This window comes from Panthera tigris, chromosome C2, assembly GCF_018350195.1.
Source record: "Panthera tigris isolate Pti1 chromosome C2, P.tigris_Pti1_mat1.1, whole genome shotgun sequence".
Lineage (NCBI taxonomy): Eukaryota > Metazoa > Chordata > Mammalia > Carnivora > Felidae > Panthera > Panthera tigris.
The window spans coordinates 46,235,848-46,263,088 of record NC_056668.1 but is presented as its reverse complement, the minus strand read 5'-3'; the positions used below and the strand labels follow the sequence as shown (position 1 = coordinate 46,263,088).

The 27,241-nt window shown below is 41.4% G+C and overlaps 2 protein-coding genes across 3 annotated transcripts in view; one reads left to right on the top strand and one right to left on the bottom strand.

The window, feature by feature from the left end:
- DCBLD2 (discoidin, CUB and LCCL domain containing 2) overlaps positions 1 to 11,151 on the top strand; it is a 91,450-nt gene extending 80,299 nt beyond the window's left edge. Inside the window, exons 14-16 of the mRNA XM_007095953.3 lie at positions 3,069 to 3,118; positions 6,336 to 6,473; positions 7,548 to 11,151. Of these exons, the coding sequence (XP_007096015.2) occupies positions 3,069 to 3,118; positions 6,336 to 6,473; positions 7,548 to 8,017 (658 nt within the window). The 3' untranslated portion in view covers positions 8,018 to 11,151. The remainder of the gene's footprint in view (positions 1 to 3,068; positions 3,119 to 6,335; positions 6,474 to 7,547) is intronic.
- Positions 1 to 27,241, bottom strand: part of ST3GAL6 (ST3 beta-galactoside alpha-2,3-sialyltransferase 6) — a 54,874-nt gene that overhangs the window by 2,702 nt on the left and 24,931 nt on the right. For both annotated transcript variants that reach the window (XM_007095946.3, XM_042956810.1), the window contains exons 6-10: positions 21,317 to 21,415; positions 18,043 to 18,229; positions 17,791 to 17,928; positions 14,238 to 14,390; positions 11,647 to 12,753 (exon numbers count right to left, since the gene is read on the bottom strand). In XM_007095946.3, coding sequence (XP_007096008.1) covers positions 12,667 to 12,753; positions 14,238 to 14,390; positions 17,791 to 17,928; positions 18,043 to 18,229; positions 21,317 to 21,415 — 664 coding nt within the window. In that variant the 3' untranslated portion in view covers positions 11,647 to 12,666. The remainder of the gene's footprint in view (positions 1 to 11,646; positions 12,754 to 14,237; positions 14,391 to 17,790; positions 17,929 to 18,042; positions 18,230 to 21,316; positions 21,416 to 27,241) is intronic.

Below are 27,241 nucleotides of genomic sequence, written 5' to 3'. Positions count from 1 at the left end.
TTATGAAGGGCCGGAGACACAGGTGTGAGAACTGGGAGAGCTACCTGAAGTCTTCCCTGCGGGGAAGAGTGAGCCTCAAGTTTGTTTTGCCGTAAAGAGACCGCTGGATGTGCCCAGATGGAGGAAGGTAGGGAACAGCCCAGACTGTGTGCTTGAGCGAAGGCACAGAGTTGTGGAGTCCAGGCGGGATAGCCAGTCCTCACGTGCAGGCTTGGCACGGGAGAGCACCGAGGAGGAACTGTGGAGGTGCGGCCTGGGGCTGGATTGGGGACGGGAGCTTCGGGGAGACAAATTCAGGTCTCAGTCTGTGGATGAGGAGGTCATCGAGGAGGGTGAAGCACATAGGTGAGATTATCAGATGATGCGCAACTGGCTGCTACGGAAGGAGGAGGGACTCGGGATGATCCGAGGTTTCAGGCTTGTGCGCTTGGACCAGTAGGGATGTCATGAGTGGAGAGGACAGGAGGGACAGGTTTGGTGGAGCAAGAGAATGACTTCATTTGTTCGTTAAGCAAATATTTGAGCTCTTGCCGTGTGCTAAGTTTTGACCGCTGGGAGTCGAGTGGTGAGCCCGAGTTTACAGGATGGAGAAGATAATGATGCAGAAACGGTCAGCGATAGTACTGACCACACAGCGTATGCCATGGGAGGAAGTTGAAGAAGCAGGTGGTCCTGGACTCATGGTTTTAAGAAGGCTGTCTGAGCAGAGACCCAACAAGTTATTATGAGGGAATCAGGGAAAGGAAGAGCAAGGGCTTTAGGGAAGTCCAGGGAAGAAAGTTCACAGTGCTCTTAGGGAACTGGACAGAAGCAACAGTAACAGTGAGAACAGCAGCAACAGCTAGCTTTTATAGAAAATTAAAGCTGGTTTTAGGCATTATTTTAAGTGCTTTACATGTTTTAACTCCTTAATCCTCAAAACGACCAATGAAGCAGGTACTGTTATAAATCCCATTTTACAGAAGAAGAAAGTGAGACAGAGCATGAATAACTTGTCCGAGGTCACCCGGTGTATATGCAGCAGAGTGGAGTTTGGGCCCCGACAGCACAGAGCCCACACTCTGAACCACCTCTGCCCCTGGACATATTATCAGGCAGTCAATTCCCGTCCCCAAGGGTTAAAGCACAGAGGGTAAGGATTGGGAATCAGGTTTTCGGGGAGGCGGCAGTCAAGTCCTGAGATCAGCGGGCACATAAGGACCCTATGGATGTTCAGATTCTCAAGAAACAGATGCTTGTTCAGGACCAAAGGTCTGAGCTACAGAACTGAAGTTATTTCTAAGAATGTGGTTGAAATTGCTAATGACTGACTTCATGAGGAGTAAAAGAGATTCATGAAGGGGATGTGGAAAATAGCCAGGAGGAGAATAATAATAAACTCAGCTGCAACCTACTGAACCCTTAACTCATGGTAAGCACCCCTGTTCTAAGCACTTAGAACCTGAGGCTTCTATAATAATATAAATAATATATTTATAGAATATATAATAATATATTTATAGAATATATTTATTTTTTATCTATAATAATATAAATTATTATAGAATAATTTATAGAATAAATTATATTCTATAATAATATAAATAACCTGAGGCTTTGCCACTTTAGATTATTATAAAATCTTTTCTAGCACAGCCTTTGCCTAGTAGTCAGACTTAATTTGTTGTCTTAGCTATATAAGGTATCTGACTTCCATTTAGAAAAGATTATTGGTTTCCTTTTACTTTTTAGTCTTAGGTTGATTACAGGATTTTCAAGAAGAAAACTAATTATTAAGCCAGCCCTTTATTGTTTACTTTGCACTTCAGTTTTTAATTAACAGCTTTAGTGCCTACCACCTCTTCCACAAATTTTACATTATATTTTTAAAAAATGACATGTTTTAAATAATAGCCAGACTTTAAAGTGAGGAAGATTTTAACATCTCTAATACAAATAAAGTCTTATCCTGGAGAAGAATGTTTTCAAGTAAGAAAAGCACACAGCTTGGGCTCTTTGAGAAAGCCACATTTGTGTCTTGAGCAAATCACATAACTGTCTTGTCCTCATTATACACTAGAATAATTTCTGCATTTTCTTTAGCTTGCAGGGTGTTAATTTTAATTAGATTTACATTCTTGAATCAGAACACTTCCTTTTAAGGCTCTTTGTAGATAGTAATTTTTTTTTTTTTTAACATTTATTCATTTTTGAGAGAGCAAGACAGCATGAGCAGGGAAGGGGCAGAGGGAGAGGGAGACAAGAATCCAAAGCAGGCTCCAGGCTCTGAGCTGTCAGCACAGAGCCCGATGCGGGGCTTGAACTCACGAACCACAAGATCGTGACCTGAGCCAAAGTCGGACGCTCAACCAACTGAGCCACCCAGGCATCCCTATAGATAGTAATTCTTAACGGGGAGGAGGGAGATTTCTCCTGGGGAAGATATGTCTGAATTCTGAAGGGTGGACTAGGGAGAATCTTCATTGCACGTGTGGCTTTTGCCCCCCCCAGGCATGGAGCATCCTGTTCTCCCTCTGGCATTTATCACTGTTTAAGATAGCACTGACATAAACTGGGATGCTTATATAGGACACTATAAACTCCTTGGGAACAAAAGACCACGGAAGGAAAACAGATAGTTGGAAAAAATAACAATGCAGAAGCAAATGTGGGGATGTTTCTTTCTATGAACTTTGTGAATCAATTGATTTATAAAGTTTGTATTGGAAACCAAAATACACCTAACGTAATTTTCCCATACAACCCACATCATCCTGAAGTCTTTAGTTTGACTCTTATCATCTGCGGACTCAGCTTTTCCATTTCATTCACCCCTTGAGTGGGAAATACCTTGGGTAACAAAATAACTATCTCAGGAGATAGTTGTTTAAAATTTATTGAGAGTCCAATTTATGAGCCAGCAGTGGCGACTTTGAAAGGCAAATGAAATAGAGGATTCCCCCAGGTAGATTAGTAGATGGAAATGTATACTCCTAATTATTAACTTTAGTGTTTATCCTGCAGATTCAGAGCTGTCTTACTAGTGACTTCACTCTATTTGCTAACATGTTGTCTCTGTATTTTTCCAGAAAGAAAAAAACTGAAGGCACCTATGACTTACCTTACTGGGATCGGGCAGGTAACTCAGACTTTGCATCTCCTTCCATCAGAAGGAACTCCCACCTCCCTAGGTGGCAGTAGTAAAAGAGGAAAGTTCTTTTCAGGCCCACATAAACTCCCCAGCACTTGTTAGAAAAATGGTGTTCCTCTAACATTCTGATCATCTTTACTGTTCTGTGCAGTCTCTTGTAGTCAATAAGTAACAGAATGAAAAGTAAGAATTTCCCATAGCATGCACTCTCTTCCTTTTTTCTGGACAACCTGATTTGCCCCATGTGTCTGTTTTTTTGAGGAGACCAGCTTTCTTTGGGGCCTGTGTGAACACTGTGTGAAAGACTGGTCTTGGTAACATGGTGTGTGTTTGTCCCTCTGCTGTGGGTATTTCCCAGGCAGAGTCTCGCGGTTTCAGAATCGTGAGGTCTGCCATCTCTGCCATGATGAGCTGCCATTTTCTTAATTCCTTCTGTGTGTGGCAGATTCCTGGAGGTAACACCAGAGGTCCCCTTTCCAGTCTCACTTTCCTTTCCTCTCCCCCCTTTCCAGTCTCACTATGGGAACAACTGTTAGAAGCCAAAAGAGTTCACTGCTGTGACTAAGGTAGAAAAGAGCAGTGGTAGGGGCAGATCCTGTGTTGCTAACGCCCCAAGGCAGATCTTGGGAAGTATTTTTTTCAGAAAAACTTACCGAAAAACCACCCTACAATAGGCACATTATATCTGGCTGCAATTTAATAGCAATGATTTGCTTCTGTATATGCTTTGAATAGAAATTTCTACCATGTTCTGCTTTGCATTAGATACTCTATCAAAAAAAAAAAAAATTTAAGGAATTTCTTTGAACAAGAACAAACTAAACCAAAAGCTACCAGAAGGAAGGAATAATAAAGATTAGAGAAACAAAATAGAGAATGGAAAAGAGAAAATCAGTGAAACTAAATGTTAGTTCTTCAAAAAGATCAACACAATTGACAAACTTTTAGTCAGATGGAATAAGAAAAAAGGAGTCAAACTACTAAAATCTGAAATGCAGGTAGAGACATCACTTCCAATTCTACAGAAATAAAAAGGATTATAAGAATACTATGAACAATTGTATGCCAAAAAATTGCATAACCTAGATGAAATGGACAAATTTCCAGAAATACAAAATCTACCAAGACTCACAAAGAAATAGAAGAGATTGAGTCAATAACCAAAAATCTCTCAAAAAAGAAAAATCCTACCAAAGATCACACACACACACACACACACACACACACACACACACACGCATGCACTCATGCACACAAAGCTATTAGCACCAATAACTGAGTAGAGTAGCAGGATATACTATACTAAATATACTAAAGGATATACTGAAATCAGTTGCATTTCTATATATAAACAATAATCTGAAAAGGAAATTCTAAAAAGTTTCATTTACAAAATAACATCAAAAAGAATAAAATACTTGGGAGTTAATTTAACCAAGGAAGTGAAAGACTTGTGTAATGCAAATGATAAAACATTTCTAAAGAAATTTGAGAAGACATAAATAAATGGAAACATACCCAGTGTTCATGGATTGAAAATTTAATACTGTTAACATGTCAATACTAACCAAAGCCATCTATAGATTCATTAGCAATCCCTGTCAAAATCCCTATGACATTTTTTGTACAAATAGAAAAATCCATTCAGAAATTCCAATGGAATTTCAAGGGACTCTGAATAGCCAAGACAGTCTTGAAAAAGAATAAAACTGGAAGATTCACACGTTCTGATTTCAAAACAGTGTGGTATTGGCATAAACACACACATACACAACAGTGGAGTGGAGTGGAGAGCCCAGAGATAAACTGTCACAAATCTGGACAAGTGATTTTTGGCAAGGATGCCAAGACCACTAGGGTAATGACAAATGGTGCTGGAAACATTGAATGTTCACATATGAAAGAATGAAGTTGGGCTCCTGCTTAACACCATTTGTAAAAATTAAATGAAACACCAAGACATAATATCTTAAACAATAAAATTGATAGAAAAAAAACACAGGACAAAAACTTGATGACAATGGACTTGGTATGATTTCTTAGCCATGTCACCAATGCACAAATAACAAAAGAAGAAATAGATTGGACTTCGTGGAAATTTAAAAATTTTGTGCATCAAAATATACTATCCGTAGAGTAAAAAGGCAACACGCAGAATGGGAGAAAATATTTGCAAACCATGTATCTGCTAAAGGATTAATATCCAGAATAGAGAACTTCTAAAACTCAACACCAACAGCAAAATTCAAAAATAGGCAAATGACTTGAATAAACATCTCTCCAAAGAATATATATAGATGGCCAATAAGCACATGAAAAGATGCTCAACATTGCTAATCTTTAGGGAAAACTATGAGATTACATCTCACACCCATTAGGATGTCTCCTGCCAAAAAACTGAAACTGGTGCACTGTGGTTGGAATTATAAAATGGTTCGGGCGCTGTGGAAAACACTATGGCAATTCCTCATAAAATGAAAAGTAATTAACAATATGACCCACTGCTCCACTTCCAGGTATGCCGGAATTAAAGAATTAGAGGCAGGGTCTCAAAGACCTGATTGTACATCTGTTTTTATAGCAGTTATTCACAACAGTTAAAACATGGAAGCAACCCAAGTGTCCCATCAGCTGATGAGTGGAAAAGTGAAATGTGTATACAAGCAGTGGAATATAATTTCTCCTTAAAAATGATTTTCTGCAATATGCTAGAAGATGGGTGGCTCTTGAGGGCATTATGCTACGTGAAATAAGCCAGATACAAAAAGACAAATACTGTATGATTCCACTTAGATGAAGTACTTAAAGGAGTCAAAATCATAGAGACAGAAAATAGAATGGTGGTTGCCAGGGACCAGGGGGGATGGAGAATGGGAATGGGGAGTTACTGTTTCATGGAGATACGGTTGTAGTTTTTACAAGATTTAAAGTTATGATAGAGATAGATGGTGGTGATAGTTGCACAAGAGTGTGAATGTATTTAAAACCAACTGACCCACACTTAAAAATGGTTAAGACGGTAAATTTTATGTAATACGTATTTTACCACGACCACCACAACAAAAAGATTGAACATAGAGGCTAGTTTGTGTAGATGTGCTACAAAAATGGCTTAAATGCAACAGGATTGCTTCCGTAAACAGTATCATCCGTTCAGAGGCAGGTTTTTATTTAATGGTCTTTATTGCTTACAATCACAATGAAGGTTGGTGGAAAGGAATGAAGCAGTTTCTCCCTGCCAAATCAGTGGAACATGAAGAAACCCCAGTTCGCTACAGCAGCAGCGAAGTTAATCATTTGAGTCCAAGAGAAGTCACCACAGTGCTGCAGACGGACTCTGCAGGTAACTGCTTGCAGCCTTCGCCACAGAGTCAGGGAAGACGCTGCTCTGCTTAGCTGGAAAGTGCTTTGGGATTTATAGTATCTTTTATCTTTCTCATATGTAAGAGATGAGCTCTTTTATTGAGGTAGAACTACTTTTTAATTTTTTTTTTTAATATTTACTTTTGAGAAAGAGAGGAAGACAGAGCATGAGGCAGGGAGGGGCAGAGAGAAAGAGAGACAGGATCCAAAGCAGGCTCCAGGCTCTAAGCTCTCTGCCCAGAGCCCAACGGGGCTCAAACTCACAAACCCCGCAAGATCATGACCTGAGCCAAAGTTGGACGCCTAACCCGCTGAGTCAGCCAGGAGCCCCTAGAACTGCTTTTTAAAAAGGTGACCTTGAGAGAATCATTTCTGTGCCTTAGCTGTGAGCATCCGTTTCTACAAGCTCTGGGCATGTTACCTGTTTACCTGGAGTTTTATTTGAGTATTAAGAGCAGGAAGGACATAGCGAGCCTTACAGTATTTATTCTGTTAACATTTATTTATTTTTCTTTTTAAAAAAGTTTTTTATATTTATTTTTGAGAGAGAGAGCAAGCCAGCAGGGGAGGGGCAAATAGAGGGAGACAGGATCTGAAGCAGGCTGTACACACACTGACAGCAGAGAGCCCGATCTGGGGCTGGATCTCATAAACCTGAGATCATGACCTGAGCCAAAGTCAGATGCTTAACCACCTGAGCCACCCAGGCGCCCCGTATTTTAAACAGTGTCATATTTGAAAATATTACTCTAATAATGGAGTGGGTTTTTTTTTTTCACCAGTGAAATACTGTCTATAAACCTGAAGAGCATATACAGTTTGGTAAAATTTCATGATTGAAGCTCTGTGGCATGTTAACTTCTTTTGAAACATAACATGTTTAATATTAATTTTTGAAGTTCTTGTAGAGAAATCCATAGGCCCGTGTTGATAATGAAGAAAGTGCCCTAAAGAAGTGTTTGTTTTTGGTGTAAGACTACTGCTGCCCCCCTAAATTGAACGATCCCTGTATGAATGAGGTGACTTTTCTCTGGTTTGTTCTGTGATACCCCAGAGTATGCACAGCCACTGGTGGGAGGAATTGTTGGCACCCTTCATCAGAGATCTACCTTTAAACCAGAAGAAGGAAAAGAAGCGAGTTATGCTGACTTAGATCCTTACAACTCCCCGATGCAAGAAGTTTACCACGCCTATGCTGAACCACTGCCAATTACTGGGCCCGAATATGCAACCCCCATCATCATGGATATGTCTGGACACCCCACGGCTTCAGTGGGGCTGACCTCAACGTCTACTTTCAAAGCTGCAGGGAACCAAGCTCCCCCAGTAGTAGGAGCATATAACACTCTCCTCTCCAGGACTGACAGCTGCTCCTCCGCCCGCGCCCAGTATGACACCCCAAAAGGTGGGAAGCCAGGTCCAAGTGCCCCAGACGAACTGGTGTACCAGGTGCCACAGAGCACCCAGGAGGGATCAGGAGCCGGGAGGGATGGTGAATGTGATGTTTTTAAAGAAATTCTTTGAAGGTGATGCTGCTTTTCATAAAGCATCGTTTTAAAGCACATGGCCTTTTTTGTGTGTTAGTGGTAGTAATATATAGAATGTATTACGTATCTGTCACAGATGTGGTTGGGAAAATGTGATGACCGAGGTACAGGGAACTACTAATCTTGCCATCTTGCTTTAAAAGTGTTATTGTGGCAGTTACTGCTTGCCTGTTAAATTTCAAACATCCTCTTTGTTACTACTGTAAAACACTATTTTTAATACAGAAAAAGCTCCCTACTATGCACTTCAAAGAAATTTAAGAATCACTGAGAGTATTTATTACCAATGCTGCAGGTACATTGATGAACTCAAGAGATGGCTGTGTAAGCCGGACTGGCAATAACGCACGGTACTGTTCTTGAAATGTCTAATGGCTTGAAATTTTGCTTTGTGAAAGGTGGGTACTATCAGGAGTTCTTTGTTCTATTTCTATATACCTTACGGTTTTTTTGTGGGTTTTTTTCCAAAAATTAGTGATATAATCATTGTTTTGATGGTAGTCGTACACTCCTCTTTCCTTTGAAGGATCTATAGGTGGGAAACTGACTTGTAGTGGGCAAGGTGATTGATTCTTCACCTTCTGACACCTCAAGAGCTTTAACATTTCATGGTACGTGAGCTGGTTTCAGCCCTGCTTGCTCTGTCTGGGGCCAGCCCTATTCTCGTGTTTTAAAATGTTTGAGTTATTTTAGCGAGTGATGCTTGTTTCATCAACCTCATGAATCCTCTAATTTTACACAGCTGTAACAGATTCTCTCCCTCCCTCCAAATTTATCTGCAAAGGGCGAGTTGTGAAAACTTAAGAGCGTCTAAGTGAACACCGTAAACGTGACCCCCTTATATTTATTTACCACACTGAAAGGCAAAAATCCTTTCTCAGCAAGGATTTACCTTAAAAAAACAAAAACAATTTGCCCTCTTTGATTAATATACAGGGATTTTTCTTTGAATCCAAAGGTATTTGGGAGTCAGTATTTTTAATGATCCACAGTAAAATATTGAAAGAAATATAAAGCCCACATGGATTCCTCAGCTGTGTGTGACTGTGCCCTCATCTGTATGGGGGAAGGTGTGAACAGTCCTTTCCAGCATACCTAGGGAACACAGGCTCTGGCATCCGAGCCAGCAAATATTACAGCTTGTTTGTGAAATTTCCAGGCAATTTCTTTGTCACCATTTGCCCAGGAGTAGTTTTAGATGGGTGAAATGAAAAGCATCTGTAATTTACCAGCCTCTAGTGTAAGAACCTTTCAAAGTCTTTGGCAAAAGAAGCTGGCCCTCAGGTTAAAACCCAATTTGGCATCTCTGCTTCTATAAATCCCAGTGTGTAGACTTAATCTTGACATGTAATTTCCCATCAGGATCTACACCTTTCTTTTGGCTCGTGCTACCAGATTGTTTCCAGAATTTGCTAGAGTTGAGGACCGTGTTCATTCTGCTTGCTTCCTGAGGTAGATGAGTATTCTAAAGCATTGCTTCAAAAATCCAACTACGCTGCAGCCTCTCTGCCCTCTGGTCTTATGATTTCTGTTGGTGTCATTTGCTTTTCCAGACAACTTTGCATAATTTCATTCATTGAAAAAAAAACCAGTTCATATTGTTTCAAATATTTTGAAACAAAAAGCACAGATGTTGAACTTTTTATTAAGACACAAATGTGTAAAGCACATGTATTACTGCAGTTATCCCCTTTCAGGGGGGGAAAGAGTAAACCAATTTATTTTTTATTCACCCAATCATAGGCCTGTTCTAGAAGCTTTAAGAGAAACTGTTTCATCTTCCCAAAGATGCTTGTTCTTTTTATTTAATGTCGTGTAAGGGATTTTCCCACAGAACTTTTGAGAGGCAAATGTTTTCTTAAACGATGCATGTTTTTTTTTGCCACTGTGCTGTGCTTGAACTACCAGTGATTTTTACAAAAGTTTTTACTGCTTTTATAAATATATTTTACTTTCCAAATGAAGAGCTGAGCCTGATTCAAAGAGTTCTGATATTGTACTTTGAGTTCGTTTGTTTTCACATTAGAGTTTTGCTTTTGGGTTTTGTAACCCCATTTCTATGTCTGATACCTATCTATACAGCTTTGGAGACAATCAAGTAACAACTGAAAATGTGAAAGTAACCTTTTTTTTGTTTTTTCAAAATTCCCTTGAATTTTTATTCTTTGCTTGAAACATTTAAAAAAGATGCGTAAGTCACTCTTTTTTTGGATGAATTTTTTTCCTGTTAGCACAATCGTCAGACAATGGTACAGCACGTGTGGCCCTTCCAGGTTTCCTAAAATCACACTGACTTCTGACACATGGTCTTCGGAACCAGCACTGTTCAAGATATTGTGAATGCTGATTTGTATTGTATTAAAAGCTGTAACACTAAATAGATCCTCTTGTATATGCGGGGTCTAGTTCAGTTATTTAAATTCATGTTTCACTATTTGCACTTTGCATTGAATGGGTTTATCCGCTGATGAAGTGGTTTGTGTAGAGAATTTATACAGCAGTTGGAATTACGGTGTCATGTATACTCTTGCCCTCCGATGCCCCAGCAGAAAATGCACTCATCTAAACATGAATGTGGCCATAATTCTTTGGAAACTGAGAAAGCTTGGAACTTCCTTGCCTTGGCTCCACCTGGTCACCTGGAGAGTGAAAGGGCTATGGCAACGCCATGTCAGACGATAAGACGCATTGTGGGCCAAAAACTTGTCACACTCTTTTAAGAGAAATCAATTAAGCTCTACCTTTAAAAAATTGCCTATTAGTTCTGCCTTTCTGTTCTGAACTTGAAGTCCCTAAACTGCAAAATCAATTAAGAGTTGGATGGTTATTAAAATACTTTCAACTGTGGCACCAATTCTTATTTGCTCCAATTTGTGACTAGTTTCTTTTTTTTTTTTTTTGCACTGGGAAAGGTAGAAACCAAACAGAATACTGAAATACATATTGGAAAATAAAAATGGTTTGTCAGTGATTCTCCCAGAATGTACTTTTCTTACCTCGGCATGTACTGTAGTCACTCAGTATTTGTATATGTTGCTAGGATTTAGATTGTATAAATAGTGAAATTTTAATGTGTTCTTGTGTTTTTAATAAATTGTATATATATGTGTCTTGCTGAGAATTTTCTTCCTTGAGGTTTGTAGCCTTTTCTCATACCACAAAAAATGCCAGATCCCTCAATTTTAGCATCAGACTGTACTGCCTGCCATTATTTTAGTCCGTACAGTAACATTTGAAAATGCTACTGGTGGTTTTTTACTTTCACTAGAGCCAGCACCATCCTTTTTTGAAGCCTAAATTAGTTTGCAAACTACGGCTCTGTGGTATGAGGAACAGGTCACACTAATACCCGTCTTTTCCACCTCAGAGTGTCCTCCCCCTTATACTCCTCTTAAGTATTTACTCCTGTCCCCTCTAACAGTTCACCCTTGACAGACTCTAGAGAGGGTGGTCTCCATCGTCTCCCAGTGGTAATTCTTGTTCAAGACAGCCGTTCTTTCAACTCTTTCCCCTCCTGAGAACTTTTAATTCCAGCCCTCCTGTAACTTCTTTTTCCCTCACCCCCATACCCTTCCCTCCCCAAAACGAGAAGGGAGACTAGCTCACCACCTCCGCTGGACTGGTTTTTGACTTGTTTGCATCCAGTGGGATTCTTCTGATGCACCCTAGGTATCCAGATAAGCCTTCCCTTTGAAGATGTGATTTAATCGTGGACAGTTGAGAATTTTTTCATGAAAATACCATTTAAATCCAAAAACAGCTTGAATCTTCTTAAGGGTTTAACTTACTGTGTCGTCTTCATTTTTCCTAATTTAATTCAAATAGTAAACTTTCAAATTTTAATATATTAAACAAGGCAGAAAATGATGTTTAACAATGGTCTCCTGGAGCTTCTTTGTATAAACTTAAAAATAATGCAGTCACCAGACTTTAGTAATTGTATTCTTAGGCTATTTACTTATCCAGAATTTCATGTTTAGCCTATTTCCTTCACCTTAAAAACAAAAACACCACCTTCCTTCTATGAAATTACTCAATAATCCTGGTTTAGTTAAAAGCTTAATGAAACCAGTATGGTCTTAGATTTCCTTGACCATAACCCACTGTTGTGTTCAGGGCTGCTTTTAAGATTAAAATTGGTCTCCTTGGGGACAACAAAAAGGAACTAATCAACCATTTAGATACACGCCTAAAATGGTTCCATTTTGCCATATCAAGGCACAACCACATCTCCATTCCCCACCAATTTACAGTAGACAAGTACACCTCTCAAAATGTGTTCAAAATTTGTTGTGGTAAACTAAATCCCCTACTAAGAAGTCGCATCCCTTCAAAAGTCTAACATGAAGTAACTATAAAAAGATGTTTAAAAACACTTCAGAAAACTAGGTTGTTTTAAAAACAATGCATTCAAAACTTATTTCCCTGATAACTAAACATATCCTGGTTTTATAAATTAAATATATTCACAGAAATTAAGCTGGTGGTTATGACTCACCAGGCGACAACAGACTTTTATGTACACGATTTCTTGACACGTGCATCCAACATATTTAAAAATAAACTAAAAATCGCAGTATAAAAATAAAACTAATACTGTTAGCATCGTCTTCTGAGTCTGTAGGGTCAATCTTCAGTCAAGTTGATTACAAAGTTTTTTTCTATAATGTCCTTCAAAAAGAGCTGCTCCGCTGTCACATTGTGATATGCATTCTAAAGAGGGAAAGTATAATAAAGTCACCACCCCAGTCAAAAAATATTAACAGCAGCAATGGAATGCACAGTATCTAAAAAGTTTCTGAATGAAAAACTCAAGTAGCAAGTATACAGGTAGACTTTTCAGTTACCTTATTCTTTGCTCATTCTTTTGCTACAGCCTTCCCTACAGCCCACTCTTTTCCACTTAAACCATCACGTAAAGCCCCCCCCCCCCCGGGTATCATTTCCTGTCCTCCTAAAAGGGACGTTAAGACTAGAGACCAAAATTTTAAGTCAAAGTGGGTTGATCATTTTAATAAAAGCACCCGAAACTCCTAAGAGACATCAGCCTAGAGATAAAAAGAGTTCCATACTCTTGATGGATATCCTAATTTTCCTCACAAAGTTGTTACGATGTTATTTAGGACTAAGGAGAAAAGCATCCTAAAGTCTGCCCCAGGTACCTAACTCTTGAACTACTTAAGCATTTGTCTCACAAGGGGTGGGAGGTGAGGTAATACCAGTTCTCCAGCTTCTGTAGTATTTGGGGATGATGATGTAAGGGCACTGATTACATAGGATAGATCCATATCCATTACAGTGACCCATTCATACTTCCATATTAAAAATGTACAGATAACATTTTAATCCTAACACTAGTGATATGCCACTAACCTCACTTAGACAACTCCTTCCCATTCTGTTAAAAAGGCTTACAGATCTTGGGGTGTCTGGATGGCTCTGTTGGTTGAATATCTGACTCTTGATTTCAGTTTAGGTCATGATCCCATGGTCGTGGGTTGGGCCCCATGTCAGGCCACATGCTGAGCATGAAACTGGCTTAGGATTTTCTCTCTTTCTCCCTCCAAAATAATAATAAAAAGTCTTAAAGGTACTATCTACCATCGCTGATCTCTAATTCAAGAAAAGTATGATCTATAAAGGTTTGCAACCTTTTTGACCATGAATATTCTTCCAGGGAGCTAAAATGATATAGACCTCGTCTACATAACTAAAAAAAAAAAAAAAAAAAAAAAAAAACACGGAAAAGCACAACAAAAAGCTACATCATCTTCCCAACTCCAAATGCACCTGCATCTTTACCCTTGTTTTCAGTGCTCAATCCTCTTACGTGGATGAGTGTCTCTGTTCCATGGCAATGCTAAGTGAATTTGAGATACTACAAATAGCAAGTTGCCCGTATGTGTATATAAATAGTGCAAACATCATCTAAGATAAGGCTGGGTGCCTGTATGGGTTTGATGATACTTGAGAATAACTGTGTCATATTCCCAAGGGTCCGGGGCCCACAAATTGGAACAAGGGTGGTACTAACAACCCCGGATCGAAGTCCCAGTTTCAGCACTTGGGAGCTCTTGGTAGGGTTAAGCAGCTCTCAAACTCTCAAAGCCTGTTCCCTCAGTAAAAATGACAGAGGAGAAAATGTGGGCTTTCCAACTCTAAGGATCAAAGATTACACCCAAGTAGGTATGTATTACCTTACTCATCAAAGACATGGTGGCATTCCCATAATAGTGCAAAGGACTCTTGAGGTCAGAAAAGTTATATTTAAATCCAGCAAGGTGAACTTCATGACATATGTGAAAAGCCAATGTGATGGCAATAATTCCTGTTGTTGGGTGCTTGGGTTTCTGGAAAAAGAAATTAAAGTTTTTTTTAACCCAAACAAGATACTTGTTTCCAAAACATATTTAGGTGACCTCACCCTATGAAACCAGGACTTCTGAACATTTAATCAGGTGAGAAATACTTAGGTTAAACCCTCATCATGTCTAAGATCTAACCCCCAGTTAATATCCTAACTCTGAAAAAGCATAGAAAGTGTGACTGGAATCTTAGAAAACCTTTCAAATAAAACTTAACTGCAATATTAGCCCAGAGGACAACTATCAAATGAAGAAACACCATGAGGCTCAAGGAAAAGGATGCCACTGCCGCCGTATTTTATAAAACATGCTGAATTTGTCTTCCTGTGGAAAAAGCATAGCCTGTGAATTTTGAACCCATTTATGAAATGTAAGGACAGGTTAATTTGCTAATGGATGATCATGGTGAAAGAATTCACAGAAGCCTCAAACTAAATCTATTTTATAATCCTAGTAATTTAGCTGTAGGGAAAGACTAAGTAACTTCAATGACAAATAGTTAAGACTCTGATTAGGAAATAAAGATTCCAGATATATACATAGTAATGTCACAGTCTCAACTGGATCATTATCAATTTAAAAACAAAAACCAAGCTTCCCCATCATATACACCTATATCCTGAAAATGCAGTCACATGTTTGACAGTAAGATCTTCAAAGTTTTAATTCTCACCAGGATGGCCTTCAAAGGCAAAAACAAAAATACATCTTAAACTTTTTAACACAGCAATCTAAAGAGATTTTCTTTCGATTAAGTATTACTTACAGATTCCATGCAAATTACATATTATGATTTTGAGGAGGAGAAGAAATCCAAGAAGCACAATAATAGCAAATCAACTCACAGAGGCAAGCCTGTCTGAAAGCCTAACTGCCTTTGAAATACGCTTTTCTTTACCCTCTGCCCTACTGTGACCATCACAACTCTTCACCATCTGTTAGAAAGGGAAATTAGTGACTGGGTTAAAAGCCGGGTTTTTGGAGGTTTTTGGAGGTTAAAAGCCTCCAACCTCATTGATCCCATCACTTTCTCCCCCTTCTGTCCCTTCATGTCCCCCCTTCATGTCCTCTACTTCCTTTCTTCATATCTTAGAGTACTTTCAGCCGTGATTATCACCATTCCCTTATGGAGACCTTCCATTTTCTGTACCTGTCACCCACAGAAATAGATGATCACCTGACAGAATCTTAACCCCGGCTCCACCCACACCCAAGCAGCAGAACAAGCTAAGAGAAAACAACGTATGTGCCTGGGCACACTTTACGTTTATGGCCAAAGCCTCAAGTGGCCGTTCAGTATTTCCCGAGTAAATTTCCACTCCTACTCTCCAAGGTGACACTTTTATACCTTTAAATCCAACAGCCCCAGGCTCCTTTCTACTTTAAACTGGTAACTGAATCCTTGTTTTACTAACAGAAACAGAGAAGAACTATACCATCTTCCCAATTCCCAATCTACCTTCATCTTCACCTGTATTTTCAGCGCTCACTCCTCTTAGGTGCACATGATGTCTGTTCCCACCTATGGCCAACCTCGCCAGTAGTGCACTCTTTCATCCAATCTCGTCTCTCTCAACAAGCCTGCTTCTACCATTACCCACTTTCTCATTATTTTCTTCTGTTGAATCATTCCCTTCAGCATATAATCATGGCCATCTGTCTTTGAAAAACCACAAAACCTTCCTTGATCCGATGTCTTTCAACCATTTCTCTGCTCTCTTTTCTAGCAAAACTCTATTAAAGATTCACCTCCACTTGCTCATGTCCCATGTTCTGTTTAACCTAAGTCAAGCAGGCTTTCTCCCTCTTTTATTCTTGTCTGTATTACCAATAGGACTTCCATGTTTCCAGAACCAATGTTTATCATTTGTGCTCAACCTCTGGACAGCATCCCACACAACCTTTCTGAAATAGCGTTACGTCCTCATTTGGCTTCTGGCACACCATGTTCTACTGGAACTTTAATCTAGTTACAACTAGTTTTGGAGACCTAATTAAGATAAGGGTCATCCTATGCTTTTGGAGACACTACCTAAAACAGAAAACAAAAGTTTTATCTTACTTCGCTTAGGAAAATTAGAGCTAAGAAGTCACAAAATGTATATTCAGAAGCAGTCTTTTCCCCTCAAAATTAAGAAATTATTAAGAAGCTGTCCCTTCAAAAATTACCAAGAAATAAGGCTTAAATTTAAAATCTTTATGCTTTTTGACTTGGGAATCCCACTTGTAGGAGTCTATCCTACAGAAATCACACACATGGACTGAAAATACCTAGAATCACATGCATTCCTCCATAGTATGTAGAGGAAGAAAGCTGGATGCAAATGGAAATGTCTATAAATAAGGAAATAGTTCATTAAATGGAGGGAGGAAATGGCAGAAAATAATTGAACAAAAAGTGTAAATGCATAGAAAATAGTCTAGAAAGATACAAAAGGCAAAAAAAAAAAGGGATAGTTACAGAGGGAAGAGAAGGATGATTTCCTTTATATAACATATATATTAGAATATAAATATAAGTAGTTATATTTGATATATATTCCTTTGTAAGTGGTTTCATGTTAAGCATGAGAATCTAACAATTCTAAACTTGAGAATTTTTTTTTTTAGCATACTAAAGAAAAGATAACATGATGTATGTTTATTTCTTTGGATTTTCCCTGATTACCAAAAAGAAAAACCTCATTTCAGCTTAGATATTATGTTACACACTTGCTCAAGCTTCTGATGAAAACTGGTCTCTGCCACTGTATGGGTCTGGAGAGTATTGTTTTCTAGGGAACATAACTGAAGAACTACAAGAGTCACAATCGGTGAGACTCCCTTTACTTAATTAAAGAGTTTGGAGTTTCAACCACCCTTCCTCCAATTTCAGGACCAGTGTCTCCTCTGTGACCGCAGAAATATTTCTGAACTACCTTGTCCTTCCTTTGCCTTTCCTCTGGTTTACCGGTGCTATTTTTATCGGAGTGCTTCAGACAGTTCTTTTTAGCCTGAAAAGCCACGCACTTGTTCTGAATCCCTTCCTGCTACTCTGAGCACGGCTGGCCCATCAGCCCCCGACCCCGTCAGACTCTCCTCACTGCAGAATATTGAAGACAAGGTTATGAGAAATGAGCCATTCAGGCATACAGAAGGAGACACCGGAAGGGCTCTGCAAGGGCAGGAAAAAAACAAAACAAAACAACATTCCCTTTAACACTCTTTCCTTACAGTCCGAAGAACATAAAGATAATAGCCAGATATCTAAGTTCACTACCTCAGACTTGGCCTTCAGAAGCCACCTTGTGAGTCCTGGCCCTCATCCTTTCTGAAAACCGTCGGAACCCTCCACCCTACCCCAGGCAGATCTTTAGTTTGAAACTGTGCCAGGAAAAATACGTACCTGATTTTTGGGAAACACTTTTGGGAAGTGAAGCAGTTCATAAGCTGCCATTCTGATAATGAAAGGATCTAATACTCTGATTTGATAAGGTCTGTAGATTAAGTTCAAGGCTGGTTTCTTCCAAAAACCATTAGTGTTCTGAAATAAAATAAGAACCCAGAAAATAGAACATTGTGGTTGTCTTTTTTCTTTTTTAATGGGAAAAAAAAAAACTGAAGGTAATCAGAAGGCAGATCAATTTTGCCAACTTACTATTTTGCCACCTGTCAACAATTCCCACAGCCACTTTAAATCAAGCGGCTTAAAAGCAGTGAGAATCGCCGTAGTATTAGGATCATTGTGATTGGGATCTGAAAAAACAGATTCTGGATAAAAAAGTCGGAAGGTTGTCCTTCTCCCAACTTCCTCTTCATGTCCTAAAACAGGACCATTATTCATTCTGTGGGTAGTAAAACACACAAAATAATGTAGACCAAGTTCAGTAGGAGCCAATTCCATCCCAGTTTCAGAGCTTACAGAGCAGGACAAACCAGAAACCATGGGTCTGGTGCTAAAAGCTACAAGGCGACTGCTTGATTTTTAAGGCATAACAGCCAAGGAAATCATTCCCTTTCATGAGACAGCTGGCTGGATCAAAGGCAGAAATGTTGAAAATTAATTGTGGGGCCACAACTAATTCAGTCCAACCTCCAGAAAAACCAAAGACTAAATAAAACCAAATGAGAACAGAGAACCACAGAAAACTAGAGTTAAGAGAGACCTTGGAGGACGTTCAGAACAAAACCCCTTGGGTGAGGGCCCTGAAGTCCAAAGTTACTTGCCTCACGTTACAGTCATGGAGCACACGGGCTGACAGGTAAGGATCACACTGAAGGTGATGTGAGGACCCATCAAAATTGTTGCACTCCATAATAAAGTAATAATATAAAATTTCTGTATTCTACCCAAGCACAAGCAAATAAATGTCACTGCTAGAGGGAACTAAAGAACCACAGAGGATCTACTGTTGGGCTTGTGCCTGCTCAATGCCAAAGTTAGACATGCGCTATTTATGCATACACTAGGAAGGCATGCTATTAAAAGGGATGCTTTGTTTCCAAAACAGTGTCCCCTAGAGGATAAATACTGTTTCGCCCTTTGCCACGGACTCAATGTAATATGAGACGGTCTTAATAACACTTAAATGACTTTCATAAATGCTGTGCCCGTGGCATTCTCCCACAAGGGTTTGCTGTGGTTCTGGATGATCAAATGTCTCGACAATTATAGGTTAAAAAAATTGTTTTAAAATTGTTGTGTGGACAAACTTTCACAGCTTCCTCAAAATGGAGAGTGAACAGAAAATAAAGTGACCTCACAATGCACAAACTCTTGGCAGCTTGTAACCTAGCAAAACCCCCAAGCACTGCCAGGTCAGCCTAATGCACTGCCCCAGCGTGAAACCTTCCCACTCTTCAAATGACTATTCATAGTCATTCCCAAGGCACACAACACATCACCCAGATGATGACCTTACTTTAATCTTTCAATGAGAAAGTAAGAGGCGGAAATGTCCTCATTCTCCCACCCCTCCATCGGTGAGACTCTTGGTAGTCATAACCACAATTCCAGTTTTCCTTTCATTATAGAGGACCAACCACACTTGAACTCTGCAGCCATCCCCTCTCTCTACCACAGCAATCTCTTTGTTCATTTCTGTCAGTTTACCAATATGCTCTAGAATCTCCTATCTTTAAACAGGAACAAAAGAGCCTCCTTTGAGTCCATAACCATCTCCAGCTACCATCTTGTAACTCAACACCACAGCAAAACTTCTCAAGAGAATTGCCTATCCTCGTTTCTTCACTTTCTTGCCTGTCGCTCTCTGCTAAACCACCTGGGTAGGGCCACTCCCCATATCATATCTCCAAGTCTGCTTTTGTCAAGAGTATGAGTAAGCGTCGAGTTGCATGTCCAATGGTGAACTCGCTGTCCTTATCTTGCATGACCTCTCACCAACACTGGACATAGTTGACCTCCTCTGTTTTAAAATACTTCCTAACTCATTCGTAGATCCTCTTCCAACTCGTTTTTTTTTTTTTCTTTACTCAACGTCTAAGTGTAGGGTACCTCAAGACTCTGTCCTGGGAACCTCTTCTCTCTCTGTTTTTCCCTGGGGAGTCTTGCCCAATCCATGGTTTAAATACAGCTTACAAGCTGTTTACCAATGAGGCTTTAACCGTTTAACCAAGGGCCTACTTGACTTACCACTGCAAATCTTACAAGCACCTCAAACCTAACATGCTCACACAGAAATCTTCCCTCTCCAGATCTAAACATGTTCCCACTCTAGTCTTCCCCCAACTCGGTCTCTTCAGCTGAAAACCTAGAAGGAGGTATCTGGTTCCTTTATTCCCATCTCTCTTCACATCTAACACATCAACAAATCCTGGTAACTCTACCTCTAAAATATGTCTTAGTCTATACTTACCTCCTTTCTCTGTCATGGCAATCCTGTTCCAAGCCACCATTATCTGCCTGAATATAGCCACCTAACTGGCCTCTTCATTTCTACCCTTGTCCCTCATATCCCATTGTCCACATCACAGCCAGGATATTTTAAAGGCATAATCAGATGGAATTGCTGTCTTGCTTTAAAATCTTCAGGGGGCACCTGGGTGGCTCAGTCGGTTAAGCGTCTGACTTCAGCTCAGGTCATGATCTCGCAGTTCATGAGTCCAAGCCCCGCTCGGGCTCTGTGCTGACAGCTCGGAGCCTGGAGCCTGCTTCGGATTCTCTGTCTCCCTCTCTCTCTCTGCCCCTTCCCCACTCACACTCTGTCTCTCTCAAAAATAAATAAACATTTTAAAAAATCTGCAAAAGTTTCCTATTGTCCTTAAAGTAAAATCCAAGTTCTAGTCTCAGTTTACACAGTCCTACACAGCCTGCTCCTTCAGCCTCTGGTTACACCACTCTCCCCAAGCCTGCTGCCCTCCTACCTTGCTGATTTTCTTGCGGCTCCTCTCAAACCCAGGATCATATCCTCCCCCGGGACCTGCACTAAACGTTCTATTTGCCTGGATTGCTCTGATACAGTTGGTACTACAGACTCACTTGGGTCCATCTTAGAGGTCTTCTCCTCAAGATGGTCATCCATTCTAAAGCAGCCATTCAATCATTGCCTGTCATGTATGTTTTAATTGTTTGTATGGCATTTATTACCGTGCTCCCTTATTTATTTAATTATTGTGTTCTTCCCTTCATTAGAATATAAGTTCCACAGGGAGCAAGAACATTGCTCTCATTCACTGTTGTATCCCCTGTGGCGAAAACTGTGCCTGGCATATTAAGGAAACTTCATAAATATTTGTTGAGTCAACGACCTGAAATCTAGGCCTACTCTAGCCAACAACTGAGAGACCAGTTACATAATAAACTTATCTAAGCAACTCTTCTTCCTTTTAAAACACAGTCATACTAAAATAGGAAACCATGTTTTGTTTTTTTTTTAAACAATTCCAGGTTAGCAAACAGGAAATATATTTACCTTATTATTACATCATAGGAGTCAATTTTTTCTCCTAATGTCTTATTCTTCAAAACTCCTCCATTACCAACCACCACGCACTTTTTACATGGCACACTGCTGGGCAAACAGACAAGTGAGAGGTTGAGACATCTTTCGTATAAGTGGGTGATTCCAAGCACTCGTTCCATACTTTCCAGAACCAAATTTCATTTGTTGCCCAAGTAGAAAAAGAACCGATTGTGACTTACAGGTCTAGGGATATATTAGAAAGATACAGAATTCAATAAATAACATTTCATAGGAAGTATATGATCGCTAGAAACTAAAGCTGCTTATGAGTCCATGCACGGTCCCTTGCTTGAATCTCATAACCACCTGCTCAGACAGGTAAGCCCGATACTCCCATTTTACAAATGAAGAAAGGACTTCAGAGAAGTGTTGGTTACATCTCAAAGTCATACTCCCAAGAGGCAGAATCGGGATTTGCATCCAGACCCTTGGACAACAAAAACACCACTTGGCCTGCGATGCTGCATGTTAATGTTGACACAAGTGTGCTTATGTTACACAGCCGTCCTTTTTTTCACCAGCGTTGCCCACTCCCCTGAGTTCCTAGCTCTGGGTCACTGCTGCGTCTCATCAGTGTGGAGACAGTTGGCAATCTGGTGGGTAAGGGGTAGCTTCCTTGGACCCGCCCATGAGCACTTCAATTCCCCAAACATGTACTGCTCCTTGGAGCTTAACCAATATAAACTCAAAGTTCACTGTGTTCCTGGCAGAGAGCTTTAAAGTAGATGATGAAGCGCGACTTCCTGTTGCTGGCTGGGACTAGCCTAGGACTTTGGATTGTGTGCCATTCGCTCTCAGCAACCCCGAACCCATCTCCAGGCTCTCACTACCTCCCAACCAAGCTTGGAGAAAAGACAACTCGGATCATGTCCTTCTCCTTCAGGGGACAAGACTACAGAGGGGAAGCCTTTTGCAACTGTCCTTTCAGGACCCTCAAGACATGAAAGTATAAAGAAAAAAAACTATTTCTCTAAGAACCATGAAATAAAGCAAAACAGATGAACTCTAGACCACAAGGCTCTTAGGAAATTAATGAGTAGCAAAATTGCACAAATACTGTAGAATATTTAAACTGAAGAGGGGCACCTGGCTGGCTCAGAGGAGCGTGTGGCTCTTGATATCAAGGTCAGGAGTTCAAGCCCCATACTGGGTGTAGAGATTACTTAAATAAACTTAAAAAAAATAATAAACATAGAGAATGCAGGAATACAGGAATAATTAAAAAGCCAAACATTGGCCCTGCCAAGAAGAGACAATGTACACCCTCGTATACATATGAATTGACCCTCTTTCCTTAGAATTTGTTTAGCTCACCTATTTGGTAAGTTTTTAATACTCGAAAACACTTTTACAGATTTTAATTTGGGGCTTTTAGCTCCCAAATTCAAGGGTCACGTCTAAATCAGTGTCTGCTTTGCTACAAAAACAAGAAAATCCAGTTTCACAGATGTCAGGGACGGGGGCGGGGCGGGGGGGGGCAGGGGGAAACATGTCCAACAAGCACTGAGGATATAACTCCGAAACTCCTATCATGGACAGATCGCAGTGTGCTCCAGAGCACATTTTTTAAATGCTTGTCTTAGGAAAGAAACATGTGTCTAGATGCTTTTATATTGCAAGTTTGACATTAATCCCACTTCCAGGAAGGCAACTTTATCCACAGTGCTCTGCCACCAGGTGGCACGGAGAAGATGGGAAGACTGGCAAACATTCAAAACCCTTTCCTCTCTGGGTATATTGTTATCAACCTCACCGGATCCATCTTATGAATACTCTATGTGACGAGGGTACTTCTCACATGCACAGCTTGTTTGACTTTTCCTTCCATAACCTCGGGATCAGTTTAATACAAATCAGAGGCTGAAGCTGTGGAGCTGGCTCCATCTACCTGCTAAGCAAGGCTGGGCATAGGGGAGGAGGTGCCTAGGAACAGACAGGACCCAAATAACAGCTCTGTTCCTATGTAACCTATATGAGGAAGGAGGAGAGCTATCGGTAACTATGGCACCCAGATTAGCCCTCTCCCACCTCCCTATTCCCACGTGCCCCTGCAGCTACAGCATCCAGCCTGGCCTGGGATTTCCAGCCTGACACCAGGCTGACTGACTCTAACATCATCAAACATACGAGGCTAGACAGGATTGCACACCACTGCCGTGTCTCCGGAGTTCCAACCCTGGAGCCTCATCGAAGGACCACCGACCCCACAAGTCTGATCCCTGAAGTTGACCCGTAAAGAGGTTGCTCAACTCCGTCCCAGACACAACCAGTTCCATAATCACTGCTCAGCAATAAGCCAACAGGCTCAACCTTAGTGTTCACAGAAGTTTCCGCTCAGTGGTATGTTTATCAGACTGGACTGCAGTTGGTCATCAAGCCCTAGATCCTTGTGTGGCCAAAAGAGCACTGTGATAAGAGAAGCAACCATCTGCCATACTAATGTGTCACATTCCTGGTCCCCACGCAGGCTCCAGGTCCTGGACCTCCCCTCACAGATCCCATCAAGCCTTCCAGTCAAGAGAAAAGGGAGGAGAGGGCTCGGTGCAGAGCTCCTACTACAGGAGCCCCAGGATTAGCTACAGAGAGAAGGCCATGCCTTGTACACAATTCTGTAGCCTCTTCCTGTCCATCGTCCCAGGAGGTTTAAGGGCTGGGGAAAAATGGGAAGAAATCTTAGAGACACTGCCTCACTCAAAAGAACTCTAATTCTAAAGACAGGTCACAGTTCGATGGTCACCACATTTTGAGAAATTTTACTTTCTATGTTCTTCTCTGTTAGCTTTGGAGGGGGCAGCTGGGAGGAGGGAAGGCCCTTTGTCATGAAAAAAAAGTTTGCCTAAGCCTCTGAAAGGAAATCTTGTCAGTGAAAGTTCACGTTTCCTCCTTGTAAGGGATATTGCAAAGATATTTCCTCCTTGTAAGGGATATTTTTCTGAGGATCATGTATAACACTAGAAACTGTTTTAGGGGCATCCCTAGGACCACTCTGTAGCAATAGCAGCTTATCTACAGCTAGTATTCACGACGCCCCCGTGACTGGGAAACACGTCATGGTACAGGTACACAGTCTGAACCACACACCTCACCCCTCTCTTCCCAGCAGTCACCACATATTACCAAAAAGTTGATCCATCATCTCCTTGGCTTCCCTCCACCTGGTCTGGGCTCCTGGATCCCCTTGTTCCCTGAGGTGTAAAACGGTAATTTCCAGGGTCCCTTGGGTACAGTATAACTTTACCATATTTAATTAACACAACTTTCACGCACAAATAACTACAGGGAATTCTGAGTCTCTAGAGGGCAAGAATAGTACTGTTCATATTCCTGTATCCTCCGATCTAAAACTTCCTGGCTCATAGGCTGTGTCTGCACTCTAGGAATCAGTTTGGTTGTTACATGAAGGATGGTGACTGTTTCCTTACTCTGTGTCTGGAAAAGCAGCTATCCGTTCTTCTTTCCCCCACCCCAGGAACAGGTGGGGAAATGCACATGCCCCAAACTGCTCATCCAGAAAACAAAATCACTCCAGAGTGCCCAAACCTGTTAATGGAAAATCTGGAAGCCTGCTGAAACAGTTACGGTGAGAGATTCCTCTTCCCCCGGGTGAAAGGCATGCTTCTCATCAAGTCAGGCAAAACCCAGGAGAGTTCCTACGCTCTACAGAGGTAAACATCAACACCATCAATACAGAGAAAGTAGACGTGAATTGCCCACTGCAAGTGGCCTGTGGCCTGTCTTCTGAATGCTTTCTGACATCCACTCTTCCCTTCAGCAGTATCATACACATTAAAATAGACCACCTCATCTTCAGCCTAACAATCTCTGCAGATCTCACTGGTCATTCTCCCACACCCACTACCCTGTGTACCTGCCGGTAGAGCCCTGCTTCCGTAAAGCCTAACAACGGTCGGTCCGGAGGTGGCCCCGTGACCCACCCTTGGGGCAGAAAGACATTAGAGAGTCTATTAGATGCTCCAGAAAAGATTTCGCCCCCTGCAAGAGCACAGTTTGAAAAGAAGGCTTTCTTTTGATCTACCCCTTCCTTTCCTCTTAGATGCTGATATGTGACAACATACGGTTAGAGCAGCGGCAGTCATCTTACAACAGGGAGAGAGAGAGAGCCACAGAGAAGCTGCCCTGACATCACTGAGCCGCTAATTCAGTCACACAACCAGAGCGGCTCCATACAGATGTGCAAGTTGTACACTGTCCACCTACAAGGTGCACCAGTCAAGTAACTGTATGTGTGAACGGACACTCCCTGGAGCTGTGCCATCCAGTCTGTGCAACCACACGCAGCCTGCAAGATGGAACCACAAGCCTGCAGACATGAACCCACATATCTAGGCGATATGGGAGACAATAAAGGTCTGCTTTGTTTAAATCACTCTTAGGCTACTGTTACTTGCAGTCTGAAGACCCTGAAACACTGAGCAATGGGCTGTGGCTAGAGACCTGACTGCTGGTTCTGGCTCCCCCATTCAGCATCTTCAGGACCTTGGCCTAGAGACCTAACCTCTAGGAACTTAGTCTGCCCTTTTGTGAAGGGAATCACCGAGGTCTCAAATGTTGTTACTCTACGTTGCAGGAGACCATGTCCTCTGGCACATGTACCCCGGTTTCTGTATCTCCACTCAACATGTGACAACAATGGCTGTTATGAAACAGACTGTGGCTGCTCCTGCCTTTTCACCACCTGTGACTCACTCTGTTGACACAGAATCACAACTCCCCCAACCAACCCCCACCCCCACCCCCGGCCTCAAGTTCTCCTCCAGGCTGAAAACGCTACCATGTAAAGAAACCTTGCAAAACAGCAGGATACCCAGAGTAGTGATGCAGACATTGAGAACCTTTCTAGAGCCTGGGCTGTTTTCCTTAAATAACTGAAGTCTCCATCTTTGTCCTCTTTTTAAGTTCTCTGAAGCCACGCTCCCGCCCCAGCTCATTGCCAATCTGGCCCCGTTCTGCTGATGTAACATAATGGATCCCGCTTGGGTGAGCAACTAGGCAGCTGTCACAAACCCGTGTCCAATGAGCAGGCAACCGATTTAGCACCGGTGCTTCGGCTCAGTAAGGTATTTATGTAGAGTTACTCTGTGACCGCCTGTGCTGGCCTGGCACACTCTTCACAGAATCTGGCGGCCTCCCAGAATGCAATGGTGACAGGGGGAGGTGGAGAGCTGGTTCACGCATTTAAAAATTTTTTTTTAATGTTTTTATTTATTTTTGAGACAGAGAGAGACAGAGCATGAGTAGGGGAGGGGCAGAGAGAGAGGGAGACACAGAATCTGAAACAGGCTCCAGGCTCCGAGCTGTCAGCACAGAGCCTGACGCAGGGCTCGAACTCACACACCGTGAGATCATGACCTGAGCGGAAGTCGGACACTCAACCGACTGAGCCACCCAGGGGCCCCTGGTTCACGCATTTAAGTGGGAGCTGAGATTTTGTGATTCAGGGTTTCTGCCGCTTTGGCTGAGGGAGAATGTGTTCCCACTAAGGAGAAGGCAGCATGCCCCGGGGCTGGGGGGCAGACTGGTGCTAAAGAGATACACGCACAGCCAGCCAGAAAGGGTCAGGGCCTTGTAACACGCGCACATTTTAAGTATTGCTTTTCTGTGATACGACTTCCTTAAATATCCTCAATCGTTAGTGAAGTGTGTAAACCATGGCCCCCTCATGTGAGCTGTGCTTTGGGGAATAAAGGGAGCAACCAGGGTCCCAAGAACTCAGCAGCAGCAGCATACAGAAAAGATGACAAAGAGAAACCATTGGTTCTAGGCACGGCTTCACAGTCCCTTCCGAACACAGTGCCACAGAGGCTAGAGAGGAAACGAGAGGTCACTGCCACCCCCAATTCTTTTCAAAAACAT